At 53.8% G+C, this 25,803-nt stretch overlaps 1 protein-coding gene across 5 annotated transcripts in view; it reads left to right on the top strand.

Moving 5' to 3' along the window:
* Positions 1–2,480: 2,480 nt before the first annotated feature.
* The window catches only part of NTM (neurotrimin), a 343,561-nt gene continuing 320,238 nt past the window's right edge, over positions 2,481–25,803 (top strand). Inside the window, exons 1-2 of one of the 5 annotated variants that reach the window (XM_083808751.1) lie at positions 8,365–8,509; positions 10,265–10,349. In XM_083808751.1, the coding sequence (XP_083664877.1) occupies positions 8,462–8,509; positions 10,265–10,349 (133 nt within the window). In that variant the 5' untranslated portion in view covers positions 8,365–8,461. Of the gene's footprint in view, positions 2,500–8,364; positions 8,510–10,264; positions 10,350–17,643; positions 18,103–25,803 lie in introns of those variants that run through there. The other 4 variants (XM_083808752.1, XM_083808756.1, XM_083808749.1 and 1 more) reach the window with 4 other exon arrangements.

Genomic DNA, 25,803 nt, shown 5'->3' with positions numbered 1-25,803 from the left:
CTCTGCCTCTGGGAGCACCAAGGTGGGAACGGGAGAGAAGAAATTTTTGCAAGGCAGGATCCCCCACTTGCAACAGGCGCGAGGCTTTCATCTCTAGCCCCAGCTGGTTGTGAAATATCGGGCATTAAAATCACATTATTCTGATTACTGTCTTACTACTTTTTCCACTTTTATTCCTCACTTGCATTCCAGCTCGATTTTAGTGTGTACTCCCTCCAGATCCCCCGGTGCCAGGAGTCAGTGCTGTATACCATTCGGAAGCTCAGCCTCCCAGCTTTCAGGCGGTATAATTAAAGCATTAATCTCTTACTCCAGCAGCCTGTGAGACAGCAGCTGCTAAAATAACATGGAAGGACTGCTACAAAAAGGTGCCTTGGTTCCAGGATCGCTGCGACAATTTTTAGGGTCAGCAAACATTATCTCCTGCTAGGGAGGGTCCGGGGGCGAGAACAGTACTGGCCTCAGAAACTAGAGGCTGCTGTTGGGTCTTGAATCTGCTCCTCCCTAAAGAGTTGCAATCTCTGATAGGTAAAGGATATTTAAACCTCTTTATGCTTTGTAGAGGTTGGGTTGTGCTTCTTGGGTCCAAACCCACTTCGCTGTCCTTGGGAGACCTTTGGGAAATGCACCCTCAGGCTCGGCACTGCTGGGGGAGGCTCAAAATGCGGCTCGTGCATGCGGGCTCCAAAGTTGTTGGTCTTTTTCTTGGCACGGGAACATGGATTTTTTTTCTTTTTTAATCAGCTTTGTGGGAGTGCTAGGTTTTTTTAAGAAGCTGTTGCAAGTAGCTGGACTTAATCTCTGTGAAGAATATTATTCTCCGGGACAATACCGAGCCTTAGGAGAGGGCTCCGTGATTCGGTCTGGGAGCTCTGCGGTAGGGCTGCAGCAGGAGCAAGGAGCGGGTGCTGGAGCGCGACTGTTGGGATTCCTGCTGGCCTGTGAGGCCCTGCTGCCACTCGGCAGGAGGGTGACAGTGGGCATTTATCCCTGATTAAACTCCCAGTGCTGGTTTCAGAGCCTGTCCCCCCAAGAGGACAGCCTGAATCCCTCCCCTCCTGTCCCTTTGGCACCCGGTTAGCAGAGGGCAGAGCAGCAGCAAGGTGCGAGGGGAGGCTGGGGACCTTCCCTCACCTCTGCAAAGCTCCAGCGTGGGGCTCTTTGGGGCTCATGTAAACGTGGGAAGTGGAGGAACCTGGGGAGAAATGATACCTATGAGGCTGGGTACTAGGAAAAATTGGCTAGGCATTGGAACGGGTTGCCCAGGGAATTGGTGGAATCACCGTCCCTGGGGGTGTTTAAGGAAAGGTTGGATGGGGCACTTAGGGACATGACTTAGTGGGTGATGGTGGTGGTAGGGGGACGGTCGGACCAGATATCTTGGAGGCCTTTTCCAGCCGTAATGAACTGATGATTCTCCAGGGACGCCCTGCTTATCTGCAGGCTTGGCAGTGCCGTGCCCGGGGCAGCAGGACCCAAGGCTCTCTGTAGCAGTCCTTGGAGAGGGGAAAAGCCCTTTTTTATCTCCAGATGCATGCGATGAGCTCTGGTGGTGGGAGAACAGGCTCCTCACGAGGTGCTGCGGCCTCTGAACGCAAACTGGGTTTCTCTTCCTCAAGGCACGAGCTGCCGATGATTTCCATGCCTTGATTAACGCTCTCCGGAGTCATTTCCATTGGCGGCTGCGGAGGAGCCGAAGAAGATGGATGTTTCCCATTACTTGGTGTAAGGACTGCGAGGCAGCCTCATGAAACCTTTACACCCAAAGTTTACAAAAAGCCCGCGAGCGGTGATCAATAGCGAGCTGGGGCTCCTGCACCCAGATCTGTGGGGCCATGCGGATGGGGCCGGGAGCTCTGGAGCAGGGGAAGGAGGGAGGAGGAGAGATGTCTTGGGTGTGAGGTGGGATACAGACAGAGGAGAGGAGAGTGTCAGGGGTTTTTGTTGCTCCCACAACACGTGCCTGCTTTGTTCAGCTCTCCAGTGCAACATCAATGGCTTTTCTGTTCCTTCAGGGGGAAAAAAGCCTTGCACCTCCTGGTGCTGAGCTGCCTGCGCATCTCTGTTCAGCTGCAGTGCCCTGAAGGAGGAAGGAAGGAGCTCGAAATCCCTGGAAAGGTGTAAAAATTCCTCCTAGGAGAATCAAGGTGGGTCTAGACTGAAAATTAACCTCATAACCCAGCTCCCTGCTGCCCATCCTGCCTACAGGGAGCGTGGCCCAAGGCCATCCCTGCCCCAGGGTGCTGATGCTTGGTGAGCCACTGCATCAGTCCCCTGTGAGAACGTGCCCAGCGGTACCAAGTGAAAAATGTGTGTAGCACAGCCAGGGTTCATCGGCTGCCCTGCTGGTCGACAGGCAGCAATCCCCAGAAAGCGATCGAGGCGTACACCGAGGATGATCTCTGCATGCGTGGCCGCAAGGTGATGCTGGCAACTGGCTTTGTGAACGTGGACTTCATTACACCGAGAAGTGAAAAGTGTATTCCCTGCGGAGGAGAGGTTAGTCTGTAATTTTCGGCTGAGCGAGCAGGGCTGGCAGGGTGTCCACGGGACAGCAGATACCCTAGCTTTTGCTGGCTGCAGAGGACGGCTCCTTCAGGCTCCCATCTTCTCCTTTGCAGCTGGTGGCTCCCACCTGCAGGAGGTGCAGCACCGGGAGGGCAGAGATGCCGTGGTGGTTGCATCACCAGGCACGGGCAATAATGGGATCCACCTGCTAGCGCACAATTCTGGAGAAGTATAAAATGCTCCACTGTGCCTCCGGAATAGCTGCAATTAACAGAAACCGAGCAGCCAAGGGCCAGATTTGTGTTATGGAGGCTGGGGGAGATAGCTTGAAGTGCACCCATAAGCACTGAATGGGGTCTTGAGCCTAATCAGCCCCCGGAGGCACCCGGTTTGCATGCGAGATGGATGCTGCGTGAGCTCCAGGCTGCTCCAGCCTGCGCAGGAGCGTGGTGAGTTGCTGCGAGAAGGGCTGAACACCAGCCTTGAGGTGCTCTGATCCCGCAGCTGTTGCAAAAAGGGCACGTGGGCAGTGTCAGAGCCTGTGCTGGGCTGGGCAAACCCATCGTTGTGCCGCTGAAATGCTGCAGGAAAGCCTCCTCCCAAACCCTGCGGTGGGTTTGGGCTGAGCAGATGTCGCCAGGCTCAGGAGGTGGCCGCTGCTGAGCTCCCTCCTCCAAAGAGAGACGCCTCCAGACCTTGGGCACTGCGTTACCACCAGCCAAATCTCCAAATCCAGCTGTGGCCCAGCTGTACCCAGGCAGGTCCTCATCCTCCGGGGCAACGGTGCTGACATCGGGCACGGCCTGGGCTTGCACCGAGCAGCTCTGAGGTTTATCTGTATTTCACAGGGACCGAGCAGCAGCTTACGGCTGCGCAGACCTGTGTTTTATTCATGACTCAGCCATTTCCCCATCTACAAAATGAGGATAATGACACATTCTTCCTTTAGAAAGACATTTTTCTTCTCCAAGTGTGTTAAAAACTCTGGCAACAAGGCACGTTAATTGAGCATTTTCACTTTTTTTTTTTTTTTGAGTTGCAAGAGAAAGTTTTAAGCGAGGATAATTCTCATTTTGTCTGTGTTTGGTGCTGTGGGAGGCACGGCAAAGTAAGGACAGCCCCAGCCCAGGTGGGAGGAGGAGGGAAGAGGAGAAAGCGCCGCGTGGGTCCGCTCCCTGTTGTGGCGCAGGGCTCAACGTGCTGAGCAAGCACTTGTAAATCAAGGCAGCAAAAATTAAAGGCCCCGGTAATGGGCTGGATTAATCTGCCCTGACTTCCATGTCTAAAAGTTGGATGTCAACGCCGGGGCTGGTCGCCTCGGGCTCCCTCCTGGCTGGTGGAGAGAAATAGGCATCTCCAGGGGCCGTTTATCTCCTCCCAGACAGGCTGGCGAGATGAATCACCCCCCGGAGGTGCTGGGCTCTCTCCATTGACACAAGAAGCTCGGGGTATTTTTTTTTTTATATTTTAAAAATATGTAGCTGGGGGTGTGAAGGTGAATCCTGCCTGTGGGGCTTGAAAGGAGACAGGTCTGCGGCTGGACGGGGCTTTGGGTGCAGAGCTGCAGGGATCGGGGCCGTTGTCACCGGCTGGGGATGACCCGTCCTTGGGGAGCTGCCTTCTCCCACGTGTCCTGCACCCCGAGGGATATTTCCCCACTGAATCTCCCAACTGATGCTGGAGTTTTTCCTGGCTTTATATCCACATACACGTCACGGTTCGGTACGAAAAGTGGCCGGACGCCCTGCGAGCATTTGCTGCATTGCTGCATAAGCCACCAGCCCTCGCGAACAAGCACAGGGCACGGGCTCAGCTCGCAAGGATTTGCTTGTGGACACGAGAGCGATGGGCCACATTATAAAATCATAAAACGAAGGAAATGGAAATACCAGGCTCCTAACTACCAAACCCCCAAGCTCCGTGCGTTTTGTCTTTTTAAAAACTATGCGAGAGAAGTCAGAAACAAACTGCGCACTTCCACAGTCTCTTGTGTCCTCCTTCTGTATTTCAAATGAATAATAGATAAAGGAATCATTTTATTTAAAGAGGATGAGTTGAATGGAGTTTGCTTTAAAAAAAAAAAAACACACACAAAAAAGCACCGCAGCACTCGCCCCGATTGCTATTATAAAAGAAAACTCGCCTTTTCATTTATTATTGAAGTAAATTAGGTTGATTGTCAGAAACTTGTGTGCAGGGTAAAAACGTTGCCATTTGGGTTGCAGTGAGATGAATGAATTTAATTTACCCCTTCCGTACGTTCAGCAGGCAGCGCGGCGGCCGGCGCACGGCTCCCCTGCCTCCTCGCAGTGATGCGACTGCCGGCTTCGGGCAGGGGCTTTTTGGGGCTGCGAGTGCCCATCCACATCTTGTCGCCCACCCCCAGGGATGGCTAGGGAAAAATAGGGCAAGGAGGTGCGTTGTTGTTTTCTTCCCTCCTCCCTCCGCCGGCGTGACGCAGCACCGAGCCCTCGCGGGGGTTTTTGGAGCCAGAAAGCTGCTCGAGGTGCTCAGGAGCCAGGTGCTGCTGCCAGATTGCCTTGGCCCGTGATGCTGTCCTGTGATGCTGTCCTGTGACATTGCTGTCCCGTGGCGTTGCTGTCCCGTGCTGTCCATCAGAGCTGCTGTCTGCAGGGGAGCTGGGCTGCGTCCCTGGCCAAAGGATGGATCAGCAGCCAGAAGACGCAGCCTGGATCTTTTTTTCAGAGGTTTTGCTGCTCTCCATGTACCTGAGTCAATTTAGGAGAGACAAAAGTATTTCGGTGCCGTGCTGGGTACCAAGCGTGAGCCTGCGACTTTGTTGTGAGTCAGCAATGCCAGGCTCGGGACCAGGCACGGCAGATACGCTGGCAGCCCTCCCAAAGCACCGTTTCTGGTCTCGCCTGGATCAGGAATGCCGCTGACTTCAGGCCTGCAGCCAGCTCTTCCACAGCCCCCTTCGAGGTTGTGGTTGCGAGGACATCCCCTCCTCTCTTCCTCCGGTGCTTTCAGGTGCCGGGAACAAGGCAGAGGAGTGTTCGCCTCGATGGCCCTGTCTCAAAACTCAGATCCTATTAAATGTGCTGCCGGAGGGTGGGAGCAGAGCCTCTGGTGGGGCAGCATAGGCAGAAGTGAGGTGATCATCAGCCAGGTTAATGCTGCTGCTGCGATTTCAGCCCCGGCGAAGTATTTGCTGAATTTCAGGCTATTACTACTGCTGCTCTCACCGCCCGGCCAGCCAAGCAAAGGTGAAGTCTCCACGTTCCCACTCGCTGTGCGCACTGAGTGTGTGCAAATCCACATCTGGGTCAGTGGTGCCAGAGGCTGAGAGAGGTGGAAAATTCCTCGGGGAAGCCCGTGTCAGGAAAAGGCATAGGTTGAATTGTGCGCTTTGCTGCTAAACAGAGGGAAAACCCTCGCAGGAGAGCAAATGAACCCAGACCGAATGAAGGGCGACCTCTTGGAAAGCAAAGAGAGAGGGAGCTGCAACCGGGTCTGCGCTGGGAGTGTTTGCTGATGTCAATCAGCAGTGAAGGGAGATTTTAGAGGGGGTGGCATCAGGCTGCGTTCCCCTTTGTGCGCTCCAGCTTCCCGCGCAGTGAGAGCCGTGTGTCGGTCCTGCGGGTCTGTGCCCGTCGTGCCCCCAGGCTGTGCAGCAGCCCGCGGAGCTTTTCGGGTGGTGCATGAGGCAGGAGGTGAGCTGCATAAAGCTCCGGTGACTGCTTGCAACCACTGAGCGTGGGAGCTCAGGGCAAGAGCAAGCAAAGGACGGCGTCTTGGAGGGGCAAGGAGCCACGGCAGACCTTGGCGCTCAAAGCATGAGCTGCTGCAACGTTGCTGGCTGGAAATGGGATTTCCCCCTTTGCCAGTAGGTCTGCGCACACAAAACTTCCCCCGCTGTGGCAATTACACTGCCCTGAAGTGTTCTTCTGTTACTGCTGGTTCTGCTCAGCCTGCTCGCATCGCACAGCGCCTGGAGCCACCTGCGTGCAGCCAGCACTTGGGTGCCTGGGAAAGCAAGGCCAGCTGCCCGGTCCGTTTGTTCCTTGTTTGGCTTTGGAGAAGGAGGACCTTTTCAAGAAAAGTCTCTCCAGCTGCTTTTTTTCTTTCTATTCTTCTCTGGATTCTCACCAAAAGTCATCTGCAAATGGGCAGGAGGAGAAGGCAAACAGGGAGAACGCTTGGTGAAAGTTTCCCCAAGCTGATCGTGTTTGGTTTAGCCTGAATTTCAGGCAATATGCGGGCAGAATATTCTCCTAGCAGGAAATACAGGGAGCAGCTCCAATGACAAATTTCAGGGCTTGATTCGAAAACACCAGAGATCCAGGCAGGAGGTTTGGCTGTGCAGGATTTCGCTTCCCCTGATCAATTTGGGATCAGCTGCGGCAGCACAATGAATTTAGGGCCAGAGGGGACTTTTAGATCACATAACCAGGCCCCAGAAAGTCATTAGATGCCTCTTTCCTGAGCCTTGGATTTTGTGTTTGTTGAACATAAATCTTCCAAAAAGGTGTTCAGGGTTGATTTAAAGATCTCGGGAGATGCTGAATCCAGGACTGCCATTGGTAGTTTATTGTAAAGGTTAATCACATCACCGCTAAACATTTGTGCTTTATTTAATTTGTCTGCCTTCACCTTTCAGTTCTTGGCTATTGCTGCGACTCTCCCTACTAAGAGAAAACACCTGGCGTTTTCTCCCATGACCAAACTGTACCTCTCTTCTCTCCCTCAAACTAAAGAATTTCTCAGTCCTTCATCTCAACTATTTTTTATTTTATCAGGCGATCTGTCCTTGCAGCCTTTTTCACTTCCAGTTTTCTCCAGCTTCCCTCGGTTGTGGTTTTTTTTTTTGCGGGGTTTATATTAAAAAATAATCATCCTAAACCCACGCAAGGGCTCTGCAAAACTAAGCACAGGTTTTAAAGGCTGGCAGGATTTGTGGGATGGGAGGGCTGTGCCTGTGTCCTGCTCCCCGCTAGCAGAAATATTCCCAGTAAAGCACAGGGGGAGACTGGTTACTGCTGGGCTTGGGCCAGAGAAGGGGGGGGGAAAAAGCTTTGTGTTTTAAGAACTGTAATAGATTTTAAATTGCATTTCCTCTAATGAATGACTCACCCAATTACCACAGCCTGAACACCTGTGCCCGAGGTTTGAAGTCTCCAGGGAGACTTTCACTTTTAACAATATTTATTACGATGAGTGTCAGCGCCTGGGGTGGGATCAGCCGGGAGGGAGCCTGCAGCCAGGGGCTGGCACCCCCCAGGTGCTCCAGCGATGCCTCAGCCCACGTGCCAAGGCAGGAGATCCCAACTGTGTGTGTCCCTGGGATGTCCCCAGAGCTATTTGTCCCCTTCTTGTCCCATTCTGCCGTGCTGACGTCTTGATCTAGAAGCCAGCAGAGGCCAGGAGCGTTGCTCTTGTTTGTACAATGTGGGTGCTTTGCCCATACCCAGGTGTTTGGTGGGTGGGCTGGTTCCCCAGGAGATCCAGGTGGGGACAATATGCCTGCAGCTGCTTCCTGCAGAGACCAAGCTCCATAGTTTTCGGCTTCACAAGTGGCGGTAACTGGAGGAGAAAATGCCGCGCAGCTACATCTGCGTTAGTGCCTGCAAGGCCGTGCAGTCAGCGGGGAAAGGAGCTGAGGAAACCCGTGTCTGCAGCCTGCTGGAACAGAAACCAGGGGAAAGCAGGGGCTGGCCTGCTCTGTGCTGGCTGCTGCTCCCTAACAGGTGAAAATCCCGAGGAGTTTATCGATAACCACAAACCACATGAGCCTGACGAGGCTCGTTGTGCTGCAAGTGGCAATGCCTGTGCTGCTGTGCAGGGGAACCAGGTCTGCCCTGCTTGGGTAGATGGGGGTGGGTGAGCTGCCCCCCAGGTGCTGGGGTTTAGTGGGGCTCCTCCTCCTGCAGGAAGGGGTTTGGCCAGGTCCAGAGCTCTCCATGAGGAGCTGGGGCCACAGAGGAGGAGAATTATGTTTGTTCTTGCTATCCCAGGCTGTGCTGAGGAGCTGTATCGGTGGGTGAGTTGGCTGCTCTCTGGAGACCTGGCTGCGGCAAAATAGGAGAGGGATTTTAGGCTCTAACTCCCATCCCTGTGGCAGCTTGCTTTTGAGGCTTTGGTCAGGGCTGGTGGGGTTTGCAGCAAGTGCTGTAGCCATCCATGGTGGCTGCTGGCTGTCTGCAGGTTTCGTTTTTGTCCCTGTTTGTGCCCAGGCTCCCACCTGGGGGGGGACAGGGTCTCTGAGTGGGTGGCTGGGGAGTGTAAGGAGAAGCTGGAAAGGAAGAGATGGGTTGGTGTAGGAGATCCACTAATAGGCAAATACTCTTTGCTGCTACCCCCTTCCCCTGCTACGTTTGGGGAATCCATGGCTGTGCCTCTTTATGGGGTAGCCCTGCAAGGCACAAAGGCACTTAGCAGGATAAATGCCAGTAAACTGCTGCTTTGGGGAGAAAATCAGAGGGGCCATGTGCTTGTGTTACCTCTGCTGCCCGTGTGCACAGCAAACCTTCCTCAGTGCAAATGAACCTACATCCCCTGAAATGGTGGGGAAGGGGCTGTGCCCTTGTGATCCCTCCTGCTTTTTGCATGAGAAAGCCAAAAGCCTTCCCAGGTGGAAGTATTTGGTTGCACTCATTTAGATTTAAAACTTTAAGGGAGGGGAAAGAGAACAAAGCAAAGTAAACCCCAAAAACTTACACTTGCAGCAGCTGGTGCAAAGAAGCCCGGTCCCTGCTGGGGCTGGAGAAGCCACATTTTAGATATGTGGGCACGGATCTGGCCGTGCTCTGACCTCTCTTTCGAACAAGCAAACCTGGGAAGCAGATAATCAGAAAAAGCACCTTGCCCTGTAATCCCGCAGCCCTCCAGCACGGAGCATTTTGGGGCCAAGAGCTCCTGGTGCGGGGCTGGGTGCTGCACGGAGGCAGAGGTGTGATTATCCCAGCTCCTGCTGCTCCCTGCGAGCTGCTGCTGCTTCCCCAGGCCGGAGAGCCCAGCTGATGTATTTATGCACTTTCGCCTCTCTGTGTTTAAACAGCACCTTGGAAAACGCAGTAAAAGAAGCCACAACTCTTCTTGTTGTCCTCCAGGGGTTTTAATTTATTTTTATTGTGTTGGATGCTTGCCTTTTTGTATTTTTTCAGTTTGTTTTGTTGTTCTCTGGTGCTGGAAGCTGGCCTTACTGCAGAGCAGAGGTGGTGCAGAGAAAGAGAGGTCACTGAATTGCAGAGTGCTAATAGGTATGATAAGTCAAGATAGGACAGAGGGCTGTGGCACAGATGCCAATGAGCTGTGGAATTACTTTAGATTTGTGTTTAACAGTGAGTCTGTATTTTTCCCTATAGTTTTCCTGGTTTGGGGTTTTCCTGTGTTTGCTCAGGCAGAGCCTCAGTTCCCCAGTCTGCCCCCTGCAGAGCTGGGCATTCTCCTGCATCTTTGTGTACAGGTGCTGGTGAGGGCTGAGGATGCTCAGTGCTTTTAGTGTTGAGGCTGTTACCGAAATCCCCCCAAAATATTGCTGTGGAGTTCACAGAATCACAGAATATCCTGAATTGGAGGGGACCATCCAAGTCCAGCTCCTGCTAGTTACGTTTTCCAGCTCAGGATCAGAGCATGCAGCAGGGAAAGTTCCTATGCATCAAATGCCTTTGAGCATTTTGGCACATGCACAAAAAATTGTTAGAAATTGCTTAATGTGCTCCCCAGTAACTAGACGAGCAAGTGGTGGTCAGAGCCTGTGCACCTCATATGAAGGAGCATCCTCTCCCCTTTGCAGGCTGGGCCAGGCTGCCGTGCTGGCACGCCGATGCTCCTGGCTGTGCTGGAGTGCTGCATCTCCACGAGGAGAAGACATCTCCAAGGTAAGGCAGGCTTATTGTTGATTACAAAATTACATGCGTCTGGAGGGCGCAAATCTGTTTTCCAAACTTTCAAGGTGGTTTGAACTGTGTCTGTGAGGTGCAAAATTGCTCGCACGGTGAGATTTTGGGAGCGCGGTTTTATCTGACTGGCATTAGGTAACCCTGCTTAATCCAGAGCTGGAAGCTTCAGAAAGTGATTTTCCAAACCCAGAGACGTTTCAAGCTTATAAGGCTTTTGACCTGCCTCATTTATGCTCGCCTCTTGCATTGCGGAGGCTTAGAAATGTGAATAATGTGAAATACAGTGTGAAATCTTTTGAGATATCTAAACCATGTGCATACACGTAGGAGCTTCCACCTCCCTTAAAACTTCATCTCTCCTTCCTCAGCCCAGTGTCTGATTACCTTGTGCTACCGCAGGTAGGGGAGAAGGGATGGGAGCTGGTGAGGGACGTGGACTTGTGCTCCCCACCTCGTTTCCCCTCCCTGTGGCGTCCTGTCCTGCTTTCTCTCCTCTTCGCGCTCCACCAGGATCCGTGTGCAATGTCCTCATTAAATCCTGGCTCGGAGGTGGCGGTGGTGGGGATGGTGAATGACCTCCAGCAGGCCGGGGGCTGCGTGGTTCTGAAGCGTATGCACTTTTTTGATCCTTTCTTTTTCCTGCCCTATTTTGCGAAGCTCACAGCTGTCAGAAAATGTCTGTTAGGCTGAGAAAGTGCTATTCCTTCCTAAAAGTAGACTCCCGGAGTCTACCTGCTCTTCGTATGTGGTTGTGCGCTCTTCCTGCTACTCTTCCTATCCGACCCTTTGCTGTTGCAAGGCTCGAGCCTGTTGGCCGTGCTCAGTCTCCCTCCTGCTCTCTTTCCTGTGCTGCACAGTAATTTCATGTGGCTTTTGCTCTTCTCAAAGAAAGAAGAAAGCCAAGCGTATGCCAGGCGCTGTTTGAGGCTTGCGGAGTGCTCGGTGGGCTGTGCGTCAGCTTTCCAAGGATATCGGTGCAAAAAAAAACCCCCACAAATCCTCAAAGCTTTTGGAAGTTGCAGGTGATCAAAAAGGGTGTCCCTGGGGTTGCTGGCTGCTAGCAGCTGGGTGCTCTGGTCTGGTGTCTCGTGGTGTGGTGGTGAGATTTGGGGGCTGCAGGAGCCCCTTCCTGAGGCTGCTGCAGCTGCAACACAGGAAAGGAGGAGAGAAACAGCGAGGAAAGGCAGAAGGAGGGGAAGAAATGGAGGGGATGAGCAAGGCAGCTTGAGCAATCTTAATGATCCCAGGCTTTTCCAGTCATTCAGCACTGCTGTGTATTTGCCACCTAATTTCTTCCCAAATGCCCTAAACTGAAAATAAAGCGCTGTTTAATAAACACCACTCAGCATTTCATTTCCCTGAATGTTCTGGTAGCAACTGCTAATTATTCCAATGATTTTTCCCCCCCACTGTAATTATTCAGAACCGGCTATTCACGGATCCCTCCATTGACTTATATCTATACACGCGCGCCCTGAAATATGTATATATTTTTGGTGTCCTATTGAAAATTCAATAGGATCCAATTTCAGTTGCTATTGCCTTCCCCCTGTGTCTCCCCTCTCCAATTTGCTGATGCTCCAGCTGCACGGTGGAGAAGAAAGGAGGCAGCGTCTAGCGCAGACGTACACAGCGCCGTCCAACTGAAACGGGGAGAGAAAAATTACTTCCTTGTACTACCGCACTCTTGACAAGAGCTGCCTCTTTCTTTTTTTTCTTTTCCTTCCTTTTTTTTTTTCTACCACGTTCAATTTTCTGGCTGTGCCGGGCAGGTTACAGGACTGATCTTGACTGTGCTTTGAGCCTGATGAATAACGCCACTGGCCTGTGCAGGTTTGGGTGGAGGGGAGAAGGAGCAGGCGGGGAATGCAGTCGGTCTGGGGGGGGCACGATAAGTGCGAGAAGCTCAAATCTCAAATGCGGATTTCCAAAAGTGGTGGGTTATTTGGGAAAAGAGGCCTCTTGCTCCTTGTAGGGCTGGATTACCTGGGTTTTACCTGGGTTTCTCCTTTCCCAGCTGGAGAGGGAATGGGTTTGGAGGTGTCGTGCCAGCTCTCCAAAACACAAGAGGTGCTGGGTGTGCTTGGGCACTGCATTCCGGGTGGGGTCTCTGTGGTGTGGGGTCTCTGTGTTGGGGACGGCCCTTCCAGAAGGGGGAATATCAGTCAATAAATACCAGATCACAGGATGTGGGAGCACAGCAAGCAGGGTTTGTGTGCGATGAGGCCGCCTGGGACACCAAGGGGGCTGCAGGCTCCTTTATTTCCCAAACAAACTCCAGCAGCTGGCTGAGTCTCTGTCTTTGCTCTCCAAGTCCCCGAGAGGTGGTAGAGAGCTCAAGGAGGAAAAAAAAAATAAAAAGGAACGTAGGGATGTGCTGGGGCTGCGTCACCCTCAAGCCCAAAGCACGCACAAGGTAGCAAACATCCTCTATCTCCTCGAGCCATCTGTTTGCAGAGTCTTTGCCCATGCAACAGTGCCTCTTCCCCGGGTGGGCTTGTAGCCTCCTTATAATCCGTGGGTAAACAGACATCTCATCAGCTGGGAAGCACGGCGCCGAGGTGGTGAGCTGCGATAAGAGCCCGGCTGGGACAGGGACCGGTGGCGGCGCGTGCTCCGGCGGGTGGGCGCTGGAAAAACGTCCCTGCAAAATGTTTGGGGTGAGGAGGAATCCGGTTGGTTTGGGGAAAGGAGGGAATTGAGGGGATGGTGGGACCGAGCAGGTTGCGGCCGTTGAGCTCCCCTCCGGAGGCTCTTACTGCCTTGCTGGGTCAAACCCTGTCACTTTGCTTGTGCTGCAAGGTGCTTGAAAATGGGAATTTTTTTATTTTTTTGGATAACGCAGACCTTGTGCATGAGGCGAGGGCATGATTTGCAGCATGATGGTGTGCCCATGGGGATGCAGTCCTCGGGGCTTGCAGCCCAGAGATGTTCAGGCACTGACCCAGCAGAGGAAGGTGCCCAGCAGAGGAAGGTGCCCATCAGAGCAGGGTGTGCTGCAGGGCTTGCAGGGGCACCAGGCTGGTGCGTGTGGTGCATCGCAGGCTTCTGCTGCGAGCAGTCCCGGCTGGAGACCCCCGTTTTGGGAAGGTGCTGGGGGCATTCGGAGCTGGGTGGTGATCCGGTGCCCTTTAGTAAGTGGCATTACCCTGTTTAATGTACTCAGCGCTAATCTCTTTCTAAACAGAAGCGATCTTGCTGAGTTCAGCACTGGAGGAGCAATAACCAATGAAGGAGATGAGGTTAAGAAAACTCACAAGAATCAAATGTGCTGGAAAAGGCTGGGGAAGTGCCAGGGGCACTGCGGTAAATGACCTCCCAGGGAATCGAGGACAAATAAAATCCATGCCCCGTCTCTCTTCTCCGAGGCGCCTTATGGCAATGCCTTCGCCCTCCCCTCTCCGGAGTGCCCACAGACTTTGCTTTCAGGGTTATTTTTGCGCTGGAGTGCAACAAATGCTCTGTGTGGTGAGCGATGCGATGGGGCTGAGATGAGGAATCCGCGTCGCTGCATTCAGAAAAACCAACCTCTTGAGCTCGAGGAGAGCTGCTTTAGCTGGCAGTAGCATTAGGTGCTTTACACTGTCTGGAACAGCCTGGAGAGGGCAAACAAAACCTCTGTGCCATGGCTCTTGTTTCCCGAGGCTCTCTGCAGGCAGGGCTGCTGGTGACTGTGTTGTTCCGTGAGCTAGGAGTAGAACCGTGTCCCATCACGCTTGCTCCATGGTGTGGGTTGCTCCTTGTTTTGCCCGAATTCCCTCAGGCTGTGATGGAAATGGGGTGCAGCACCCCGAGTGAATAGGCAGTCCTGGTCAGAGCTCGGTGAGGGCGCAGGGAAGTCTTTGGGCCAGATTGCTGCAGAGCTGCTCCCAAATGCTAAGTAGGAATTGTAGGATTTTAGCCCAAAATGGGGCAGAGGCGATCAGGCTGAGAGGGTTTGATTGGGGATGGTGAATGCCTGAATGCCCCGTGTCCTGGAGCTGTGGGGCCTTTCCCCACGGGCAGCAGGGAGATGTCCTTCACGGAGCCTAGGCACCCCAAAACGTCTCATGAGCGGCCGCTGCCTTTGATCCCTACCCCTAGCGCCGTGCAGGCTCGGAGGCTGCGAGGATGACTTGGCAGTGATATATTTACTACAATTACCATCTCTCTTCCCAGAGGAGGAAAAAATAGATGAATAATATGTTTTGAAGGTGTCATGGAGCGAAAGCAAGAGAGGAGCTTGAGCCTGAACTTATGAATAACTTATAGGCTTCCTCCCTTCATGCAGTCACTCCATTTGGGCTTATCTTTCTTGCCCGTAGGAGGTGTAATTAAAGGAGCAAAGCCGAGCATCCACACGCACGGCGACTGCCTGTGGTACTCGTCTGTCTGGCTCCGTGCGTCCTGTGCGTGCAAGGGCACGGGGGTGCCAAAGTGCCTTTGAGTAGGCCGGCGGATGCTTTGAGCAGAAGCTTTATGACTTTTCCCCCCGTGGTCTGCATCCCTCGTTAAGAAAAAGGGGTGTTTGGTGCATTGCTGGCTGGTCCCAGAGCTGTCGTGGCGCTCTGCGGAAGCGTTCCCTGAGCCCACCCCTTGCGCTGGTGCAGGAGGAAGCAGAAGTGACCTAGGATGGGGGACGTGGCACGAGGAAGCAGGAAAGTCCTGAACCCCCCGTGTAGGAGCTGGGAGACCTGTGTTCATTTTTGGCACCGCTGGAAATTCCCCTTCTGACCTCAGGTGGTGACTTAGCCTTCTGAAGCTTTACTCCTGTAAAATGAGGAGTAATTTGCTCTTGTCTCAACACCTTTCTCTGCTTTCTCTGTTTTGACTCTCAGAGCTCAGGGGAGGGACTGTTTTTCACCGGGTGTACACACAGAGTCTAACATAATGGAACGGGGATCTTATCAAAGGCTTGTGAATGCTATTGTAATGCATATGGTAATTATAGGTATGTATATGTAGGGATGATGAAAAAAAATCCAATGAAACATGGCATTTCCCTCTGGAAAAATGTTAGCGAAATAAAACCACGCCTGGGAGTATGTCAGTTCCAGCAAAAAATGTCTATTAAAAATTATGCAGTGCTGCTCAGCAAGGTCATGACGTTCCTTTTAGAGCCAGTTAGAGGTTTCATTTCAAAACAGCATGTCACTTTTTTTTTTCCCCTGCAGACTTTTGGGTAAGGTGTTGTACTTTGGTCTGCAGATCGGAGGGGAGAGGGGGGGATCTCATCTAAAACTTTGTGGACTTTTTTTTGCCAAAAAGGGGCCTTCCTCCCCTCTCTCTGCAGCTCGCTATGCATGCAGGTACAGCATTTAACACCTCGCATATGTGTGATTTCCAATGAATAACTTCTTTCCCCCCCGTCCCCCTATCTCGGGAGTGCAGCCCTGCTATCTGTATGTTCCTATCAGCCCAGCACATAGATATGTATGAGGGTAATGGATATTAGGCATTTATTGCAAGGCATTCTGTTGAACATCACCTGCTGTTCAACATGAAAAGTTGATGTTCCACAAAGCCACAAGCCGAAGGCTCCTTAAGAGCTGTTCCGGTGCATCGGGTAAATATACGTGCTCTGAACGAGTGCTGTGTGAATTAATAATGCATAGAACAAATCCGTAGGAAGAACAGCTACTGCACAGGGCCTGCTTATAAACTGCTCTCTCTGCTTAAGCAAATAGACGGGGAAGTTTTGTTTTTTAAAGGATAATGTGTAGGTAATAAACCAAACTAACCTAATGGACCGTATCCAGCCACGGGAGCTGGCTCGGCAGCCGGGGTCAGGTTCAGAAGCGCTGGGGAGGGCGGTGGCGGCGGCTGCTTGGCGCTTTGTGGGGTCATAGGGAACTTGGTGGTGGGGAAGACGCAGAGAGGGTGAGATGATGTTTTGGCGAGAGGAACCCTTACACCTTGCCAGAAGGGCCCCAAACGGGGCAACTTGAGGTGACCGAGGCATTGCGTTGCTTGGGGCTGGAGGGGTGGCTCGAGCCTTGCCTGTATGAGGTGGGGAGGTCTGGGTGTCAAAAAAAACTTGCCTAAAAATACCCCGTAGCCCACATCTGGGTCACTAACAGTCCTGTCCCCTTCCCTTTGCCACCCAAGGAGCTGGGAGGCTGTGACCATGAGATGCTGGTGCAGAGCCCTGCACCTCCTCAAGGTGTGCAGCTTGACCCGAGCCACGGAGAGGATGGGGAACAAGGCCAGGGACACCGCACCGAGCTCCCCGCTCCCTTTGGGATTGGGGTCAGAAGGGACTGCAGGGGAGGGACTGGCACCTCTTGTTTGTCGCCTTCCTCCAGCAGAGCTGCTGGCCCAGGTCCGCCTCGGCAGATCTCTCTGGGCGGCAGTGATAGGGAGGGAAGAGAGAAACGCAGCTGGATTTTCCCAGAGTTTGCAGCCAAATCTTCTGAATTGCAAAGTGAACAGCTCAGATTTTGGAAGGCTCTGAGGAGGAGTAAATGTGAAAAGCCAAGATTTTTTTTTTTTGCTTTGTCATTTTTCTGCCTATAATGTTGTTTTACGGGGCCGTGAGTCACCTCACGCAACGAAATGAGCCATCCTTACCACTGATGAAAATAAGGAATATTGAACATGATACTTATCTGGGTTTCATCAGGCGGGATTCTCGGGGTTCGGTGCTTCTAGTATTCTGTGTGCTGGACAAATGCTGGAGAAAAATTAAGATTTTGGTCTTGGGGGCCTTATGTGTATGGGCTGGTTGGCGTCATGCTGGTGGCGTTGGGTTGTGGAGGGATGGGATGGGTTGGGGGTGGTGGAGGGATGGGATGGGGGCGACGGATGGATGGGTTAGGTTGGGGGTGGTGGAGGGATGGGATGGGTGGTTTGGGGATGGTGGAGGGATGAATGGGATGGGGGCGATGGATGGATGGGTTGGGTTGGGAATGGTGGATGGATGGATGGGTTGGGTTGTCTGGACCCGGCCAGGATGGTTTGGGTAGCAGGAGGGTTATTTTGTGAAACAGGCTGCGGATATCGGAGGGGAACATGGCAAGGGGCTCCCGAGGGGACCCATGTGAGCATCACCACGCGGGTGACCCACACGCAGCCTTCCTCACGCGAGGAGGAGGAGGCTGAGCCTTGGCGCGCCTCCTGCTCCCATCCTTGCTCTACCCTCCCGGGGGGCTGCGCGCCGAGGACCCCCCCCTCTATGCCCCTACCCCCTGGGGCGGGTCGGGGCCAGCGGGCGGCGGGGCCGCGGGACGGGTGCGGGAGCGGTGCGGGGCGGCCCCGGCGGCGGCCCCGGAGCCAATGAGCGCGGGGCGGGGCGGGCGCTGCCGGAGCGGCGGCTGCGGTGCGGTGCGGGCCGGAGCGGCGGGCACGCAGCGCCTGTCCCTCGCACCTTGCCGCCCCTTCCGACCCCCCCTTTCCCTCTTTTTTTTCCCCCCCCTTTTTTTTATTTTTTATTTTTTTCCCTCCCCCGCCCCGCGGCGCGGATTTTTTTTTCCCCGATTTTTTTTTTTATTTTATTCCCCCCCCGTTCCCCCCCCCCCCCCTTCTCCCCCATCCCCTTTTCCTTCCCCGCTTCCCCCCCCCCCCCCCATCCCCTTCCCCGAAACCTGCGCTCCGCTCTGGGAAACGCTGGATTTTAAACCTCTCCCCGGCAGGCAGCGAGTGGGGAAGGAGGGGGGAGAATCGCAGCCCGCGGTGAGCATGGCCCAGGCGAAAATGCAGCACCCCGTCTCTTGGGTGATCTTCGCCGGGATGGCCGCGCTCCTCCTCTCCCAAGGTAGGGCCGGGCGGGGGTGCTGCGGGGGGTGCAGCCCCAAGGAGCCGGGGGGGGGTGTGTTGGGGGGAACCGCGCCCCCCCCCCCCCGGCAGCATCGGGGGGGAAAGGCTGGGAGAGGGCGAGAAGCCCCCCAAAATAAGGGGGGGGGGGTCCCCAGCCTGATGTTAAGTTGCAGGGGTGCGGATGCGGGGCTGCGGTGCGGTGGCATCACCCTCTTCGTGCCCCCCCCCTCCTCAGGGTGTGCTGGGAACTTCTCGAGGAGCACCCCCCCCCCCCCCCACCCGCCCCGGTGCTCAATTTGTATTTTATTTATTTCATTTTGGGTGGTGCCAAATGGCTCTGCCATCTCCGGCAGCTCAACTTAGTTCCCGCAGGAGCGATGCATCCAACAGGCGGGGGGGGTAAAAGGGGTGTCGGGGCCCCTCTGTGCTGTCCCCCCCGCCCCCCCTTTGCTTTGCCGGACCCGCTTGCAAGGTCGTCCCAAAAACTCGGTGCAGCCCCGAGTGCTGCCTGCCCTGCCCCGGGCTGGGGAGTTGGGGAATTGGGTGTCTGGCGTGTCCCGGGTGAGCTCTGCTGGTCCCCTCCATCCCCTGGGGATGATGCTTAAGGGGGCTTTCAAAAAAAAAAAATAATAAAATAAAATAATAAAAAAAAATTATGTTAATGTTAAAAAAGCGAGGGGGGAAGGAGGAGACGTGAGCTGGCCCCAGCTGGCCGGCAGCGCCGAGCCTGTCAGCTTGCGTTAGTCTCCTCGCAGCCATCTGGAGGGGCTGTGGGAGCGGGGTTACCTCGGGGGGGGGGGGGGTCGGGGGGGTTGGATGGGGCCGCATCCTGCACCGGGCTGTCTGCGGGGCTGGGAAGGGGAGAGGCAGCCTGGGCTGCACGCCTGGTGCTGGGGATGGATGGTCCCGGGGGTGCTGGCTGCCCCTGGGGGACATCTACAGGGTGCAGGCAGCCCTGGTGGGGGGTGGGGGGTGGGGTCAGCCTGTGCTGCCCCTTTTGCACGAGGAGGGGGATTGCAGCAGGGGCCGGCCCGCTCTGTGCTGCCCTGCAGCCTGCTGGGGGTCGGGGATGGGATTTAGGCACCCGCACGCCCAAAGCAGCCCTGCCTGGTCCCCCTCCATCAGCCGCTCTGCCGCGGGATCCCAGCGGGGCGCGAAGCCCCCGTCCGTGCGGGGCTGGGGGCTGCTGTGCCCCCGCGGCTCGGGGCGGGGGGGAGATGGCCGGCAGCAGCCCCGCGCTCAAACTTCTCTCTCCTGGGCAGGCTGGGCCCGCTCTTGCGGAGAGCCACCCGTGCCATATCGACCGGCGCGGGCTGCTTAGCATGCACGGCACACGCCGAGGCATTTCTCCTCTTCGCCTTCCTCCCGCTCGCCCTCCTCGAGCTCCCTCCTGCTCCAAGGGTTGCGGCTGCCTTCTCGCGCTGCTGGGCACGGCGCCCCGCTCCCGGGGGGGGTTCCCGGGGCTGGGAGCCCTGCTCCCCGCTGCTGCCACCTCAATGGTTGGGTGGTGGGGAGCTGGGGCTCCCCCGGAGGGGTGGCCGTCGGTCCTTCACCCCCCCCCCGCTTTCCCTTGTGCAGAATCTGTGCCTTTTAATGCTTTCTTTTGGCTTCCTTGCAGCCTTATTCTCTGCCTCTGCTCATCTCTCACGCTTCTTCCCTCTGCTTCCATCAAAGCTTGCAGATCAAAAAGTTGATTTTTTTTTTTTTCTTCTCCTTGATTTTTATTCCCCTCAGCAGCAGCAGAGCGGCTTGGGGGGTGGGGGGGGGGAACGGGCTGCCTCCCCAGGCAAGCATCCTCCGTGCCCCCCTGCGCCCAGCCGTGCCGCGCAGGAGCGATGTGGGTGCCACAAGTCCCTGAGTCACTGCCGGGGTGGGGGGAAGCTGGGAGCTGCATCACGGCCTGCCCTGGGGGGGGCCAGGGCAGAGCTGGGGGGTGATGGGGAAAACACCGCACCGGGAAGCACTCAGCAGGGAGAAGTTTGGGTCTTTTTGGGGCAGGGAGGCATTGGGTATGCTGGATTGTCAGCGCTGCGTGGTTGGGGGGAAGGAGATCCCCCCCCGGGAGGACTTCTTGCGTAACTGTGTGTGCAGGAGTCGTTTGAAGGAAATAACCTTCCCAGGCAAAATAATTTTGCTTTTTAGCAAAAACTTTCAAAGCAGGATTTGAGAAACCAGGGGCCGTTCAGCCCCAAAGGTAATGCATAGGATCGAGCCCGTGTGCGCGTTGCCGAAGACGAAAGCAGCCGGGTGCTGCTGCTTCGTGAGCCCTGCTGCCAGCCGCAGAGCGCCTTGCATTTTTAACTTTTCTGTCTGGCTGCGTGTACAAAAGTGGAACTGTTTTGTGGTGGAAAATGTGAAAATTATCGTTATGCAGGAAAAAAAAAAAAAAAAACAACTGTTTTGCACAAATCTACTCCAAACGGCTCAAGAGATCTGTGCTGCCCTCTGCAGCAGTTTATCAATACTCCAGGTCATTTACCTTTTTACAGCCAAACAAACAATAAGGAGAGTGGTTCGCGAGGGTGCTTGAGAGTAGAGAGGAGTGTGAAGTGGGGTAATTCATAGGTGCTTGACCATCTGTATTTACGCAAACATCCAAACATCCATAGGTCGTCCAAGTTTTGCAGCTTTCCTGTGTTTCTTCTTTTTTTTTTTTTTTTTTTTTTTCCTTTGGAAAGGTGCCCCCGAAATAAGGACTGGTGGGTGTCGAGTCCTGTAGGTGCCCCCAGGAGATCCCCAGGCGCTGGGGAGCGAGCCCCCCCTTTGACAGCACAGCTCCTGTTGTCTTTGTGGAGCTCTGATGTTTGATACAAAGCAGTGGCAATGAGCATCAAAAGTTCAAGGACCCATCATTTTCTCTTCCCTCTTGCCCTGTTTTAGATTATGGGGGTGCTCTAGTGCTTTCCTGGTGTCCCTTGCTCCTAACCACCTGGATTTCTTGAGGAAGGGGGGGGGGCTTGTGCAAAAATCCCACCCCAGCTCTTGGGAGGGGGAAGAGAGAAGAAAACTCCTCGCTCAACCGTGCCGAGAAGGATTAACCAGGCTAAAAGGTCATAGAAGATTTAGCCGGGCCCTTAGCATCTGTAAGCCAAGAATTATGGGAAGTTGATTTCCAAATTAGCATAAAGACCTTATTCTAATAAGCATACGCGCTGCACTAGGTATGTAAAACAACAGCATATGTCAGCAGCGTATGCTGAGCGCTCCTCGTTTGGAAGAATCATTTGCTCCCTCGGTGTGGCGGGGTTGCAGATAACTCATGAGCAGCACCACGGGCTGGGTTTGTGTGTGCTTGGAGGGCAGGATTTGGCCTGGGGACATGTCCCTAGGGAGGAGAAGGATTTGGGTGCGGGTCGGGGCTGCACGTCGTGGGAGGACTTTTTCTCCACGGAGGCGGGGGGGGAAACCTTCTGGCAGTTCGTGCAAGAAGGTAATTGCACTAATGAATGTGTATAAGAAAAATTATGTGTATCGACGTCTTTCTGTGAATACCCAGATTTATTGTTCCCCGGGGGAAATATTAGATGTGGCTTCGTTGGTGGTTAACGGTTACCGTGCGGGTCAATGAAACACGATATTCACCCCCCAACAGCAGAAAATAGCTACTTAATAGGTAATAACAGCAATAATCAATACCTACATGATTAGATAACCCAGTTATATGCAGTACATAAAAGGAGGGGAATGCGGTCTGGGTACTCAATGGCCTGGTTTCGAGCGTTGCCCAACATCTGTCACTCTTGTTGATTTTAACCGGAGCTGTAAGCAGGTATCCGGCACCCCTGGAAATCAGGCCACCGCATGGGATTAATTGGCACATTTTTAAGACTCAGCAGAGTAAACAGGAACCCAGGCAGACCTTTGCCATGAAAAGGATGCTTCTGAAAGCAGGCTGCATTGCGCAAAGCCCTGGGATGGCACCGGGAGAGCTGGGCTCAGGGTGGTGGTGGGGGTTGGTGGCTGTGCCGTGGGTGCTCCAAGCAGCTTTGCAGGGGGGGATTCCTCGTGCAGACCTTGTTGCTTGCTTCCTTCTTTCCGTGCGCGGACACGGATCTGTTCATGCAATGGTGGGCTGGGCAGCAAAGCTGTTTGTGTTGCTTTGCACAACATATAGGGGAGATTTCATCATTAAAAGAGTTGCAATTTGTAACGAGATGGGTTCTGGTGCAGTGTGGTGGGGAACTCAACCTAGGGTTGGTTCATGCTGTAGCTACAGCAGCATTTAGGAGCCTCAGTCATCAAACAGAGATTGGGTCACGCTAGCTGCTGTGCACAAAGCTCCTCTGGTGCAGCAGCATTTCTGAAGCATCTTTGGGACTGTCCCAGCCTGGCCAAACCAGGCTTGTCTAGCCCTCCTGCCCCCAGTTGGCCACACCGGGTGCTCTGGAGGACGCAACCAGTTTTGGGATGCCCCCTAAGCACTCTTTGCCTTATCTCTGTAGGCATTTTGACCATCACAGTAACCCTGGCTCATGGTTTTTTTCCATCTGCCTGTTGTGCGAGCCCTGACTCATGCATGAGACAAGTGCTTTCAGTGTTCCCAATGTCTGCTTCATTTATTTTCCTTGCTGCTTTTGCTTAAAAATATCCATATTTGTGGTCCCCCTCCCCAATTTATTTTTTCCCTATGGGGAAAAATGGATCAGTTGACAGATCTGGGTCAAGTCAGCAAGCAGGGCTCGCTGTTTTCTGCAACAAGCCGAGGTGTAGGGGGATGGCTCAGCAGCTGCTTCCAGCAACTTGTGGTCAGCCTGGCGAGGTGGGCTCCAGCCCTCCCCACAGCACACAAAGCACCATATGGGGACATCTTTTTGGCTGGGGGATCAGAAAAAAGCTCTTTTGCATTTGTCTTTCCTTTTCAAACTTCAGAATTGGCAGGAGAGGGCAACGTTTTCTTTGCTTGTTCCCCAGTCCAAGGGGTGCCTTCCTAGGGCAAAGCCCTGAAGAGGATAAATGTGATTTTTTTTCAGTGTTGCTGATAGTACTTTGATGCGCGGTGGCAAATCTCCTGTCACTCGGTGGGACCAAGCCATGATCCATCTCAGATGTTCATGGCAAAGGCTTGCAGCTGCCTCGGAGCTGCGACTTGGACTTGAGCTCTTGGTTTCAAACAGGGGCCAAGAGGAGCAGGATGCCAGGTTTTGGGATTCTGCACTGGAAGCCCAAGCCGTGCTGCTGTCTCCCATCATCAGCCAGCATCCTGTACCTCCACGCCTGCAGCTTCTCATGCCTTTAGTAGCTTTAATAGGCAAAAATAATAATTAAAAAGCCTTCCGTGAATGCATCCCTTGGGACACCCTAACCCCGGGGCCATTCTGCAGGTGCTGCATCCCGCAGGCATCACATGCCCTGTGCTCCCGGCATGTTGGGAGCTGCAGCTGCGGTAGCCTGGAGTTGCTAGCCGTCTCCCTCTTCCTTCCCGAAGCACACACCTTGCTCTTGGTTAATAATAAATCAGAGGTGCTGCCTTCACCGTGCTCTCTTATCTCCTGCCAAGAAGGATATCATGGATTTTTGATGCGCTTACAGTTAATATGTCCGATGCTGAAAGCCGTTGTAAATTAATTGACCCTTCGACCCCCTCGTCCCGTTGACTGTTCCCACTAAAGACAATGTTCCCTTCTTGGCATCCTCCCCCCTTGCTTTCCCTTCCTCCGACTCCTCCACCTCCCGCCTGCTGAGCAGGGGAGCCCAAAGAGGCACGATGCAGCCGAGGAGTGCGGCTCCGAGCAGGAGCAAAGCCCTTGTTAGCGGGCACCCTGTGTGCAGTGTTGGATTTTTTCCTTTCAAACACTGGGGAGATGCTGATAGGAGCTGGCACAGCTTCTGCAAAGCCCGTTCCCTTCCTTGGGTGGTCTAACATAAGGGTGCCGACTTTCCCCTCCTCGGTCTGGCCTGCGTTTGCCTGGGGAATGGGGTCTTTCCCCTACTGTACATCACCAAGCCTGGAGAAGCCTTGGTTCAGCTTGGGAAGGAGCCTGTAGCACCCCAAATCCTTCGCCTGCCGTGACTCGTGGTGGGAAAGCACAGCTGCTAGGAAGTAGGAAGCACCACGGGAAAATATGTAGTACTCGAAATGAAGCAGAGTATTTTTTTTTTCCATTCCAAAACAGGGCGATGGCAAATTCCCAGTGACAGAAAAATCTGAGAAAACTAAGGATTGATTTGAAGTATTTTGCTTCCGTTTCTGAGCTTACAGAAGCCTATGTACAAAGTTGTGAAGTTATTTCAAGCAAAAAAAAAAAAAACCAATCTGAAGGCAGTATTCCAGCACTATCAAAAGAGCCTCGAGTCTCGAGCCTTGTTGCATTTTTTATTGTTATTTCTTCAAAACAGATCCTCTGCTAATGTTTTGATTTTTGTCAGAAGCAGCGTTCTTGATTTAAAGACCTGGTTTGAAAGCCAAATCCAACCCGCCTCGTTGGAAGCCCGACAAGCGCTTGAAGTGCAGCAGGGTTCATTAATGCCCTAATGTTATCTCGCCCTGTAAGCGTGCCTTTTTCCAACCCCCCCTCCTCTTTAGGAGGCTGTCTGGTGAACAAGGCTAAGTTCCCGGGTTGGTTTGGTTGTTTGCAGGCTTTATTCCCTTTCTGCAGGACAGATGGTATGTATAGATGAGAGGGTGCCTACACGAGACTTCTTGCAAAGTCAATCCCCAACGCCAGTGCCGGGGTTTTTGATATTGGGCCAAGGAGCATCGGGGCTGGCTGGCGAGGGGTGGATTTGGGTTTTGCCTGATGACATCTCTCTTAATGAAGCCCAGTTTGGAACGATGCTGGTGGGGCGTAGAAGCCACCTGAGGGGCCCGGGCAGCCGAGCTGTCACTGAATGCAACATTAAAAAAATTGTGTAATTTGTTGTTTACCTTTTGTGCTGCTTTTCCGCGCGTCAACGCTTCCTGTTGTATGTTTTCAGCTTCAAAACCTGCCGTCACGTTAGCAGCCGGCTCCAAAGCCCCAAAATAATGCATAAACTATGATTATTCCTTCTGATCCACTTGTGTTTATGTAAATGGCGGGAAAAGCGGTTTTCAGCTTATTTCAGCAGCTTAAGGGATTCCTACCAAGCCTATTATTGAAAAATCAGAAAGTGAAAAGCAACTTCTGAGACGATGAATTAGGAACTCCATGGCTGCGCTGCCTGCACGGGGCTCCGGGGGCTGCGCTACCCCGGGGAGTTCCCTCGGGATTTGGGACCCTCCTGCAGCAACAGGTTGGGGAGAGCCGGGAGAGGCGAGGTTAGCCCGGGAGGAGAGGAACGGGACCCGTGGAGGGGTTTGGGGTTGAAGGTGTGCAGGGGCATCACCCAGATGTAAAACCCATGAGGGGCTGGGTACCCGTGGCCGCGAGGGATGCAGGATGCGCACGGGGCAGCGTGCCGGGGAGCACCTGTGGGACCCCACCGCGAGCATCCCCACCTTGCACAAACCCTTTTATTCTACCCCAGAAGAGGGGCAGATACTGGGCACATCCCCCTTTAGGGCGCAGATCCCTCCTGCCGCCCCGGTGCCTCTCGTCCCTCCTCTCCTGCTGCTTTCCTTTCCCCGTTCGGTCCCTTTCCCCCTTCCTTATGTTAATTTCCCACCTGAGCACCAAGTACTTTATAAATAGCAAATCTGAAATGAATTTCCTAGCAGCAATCATTATCTCCCTCGACAGCCATTAAACATTCACACAAGCAGAGCAAAATGACAAAGGGG

The sequence above is a fragment of the Anser anser genome, assembly GCF_964211835.1.
Source record: "Anser anser genome assembly, chromosome: 22".
NCBI lineage: Eukaryota > Metazoa > Chordata > Aves > Anseriformes > Anatidae > Anser > Anser anser.
Note: the sequence above shows the minus strand (reverse complement) of the source record. Positions and strands in the feature narration are given on the sequence as shown.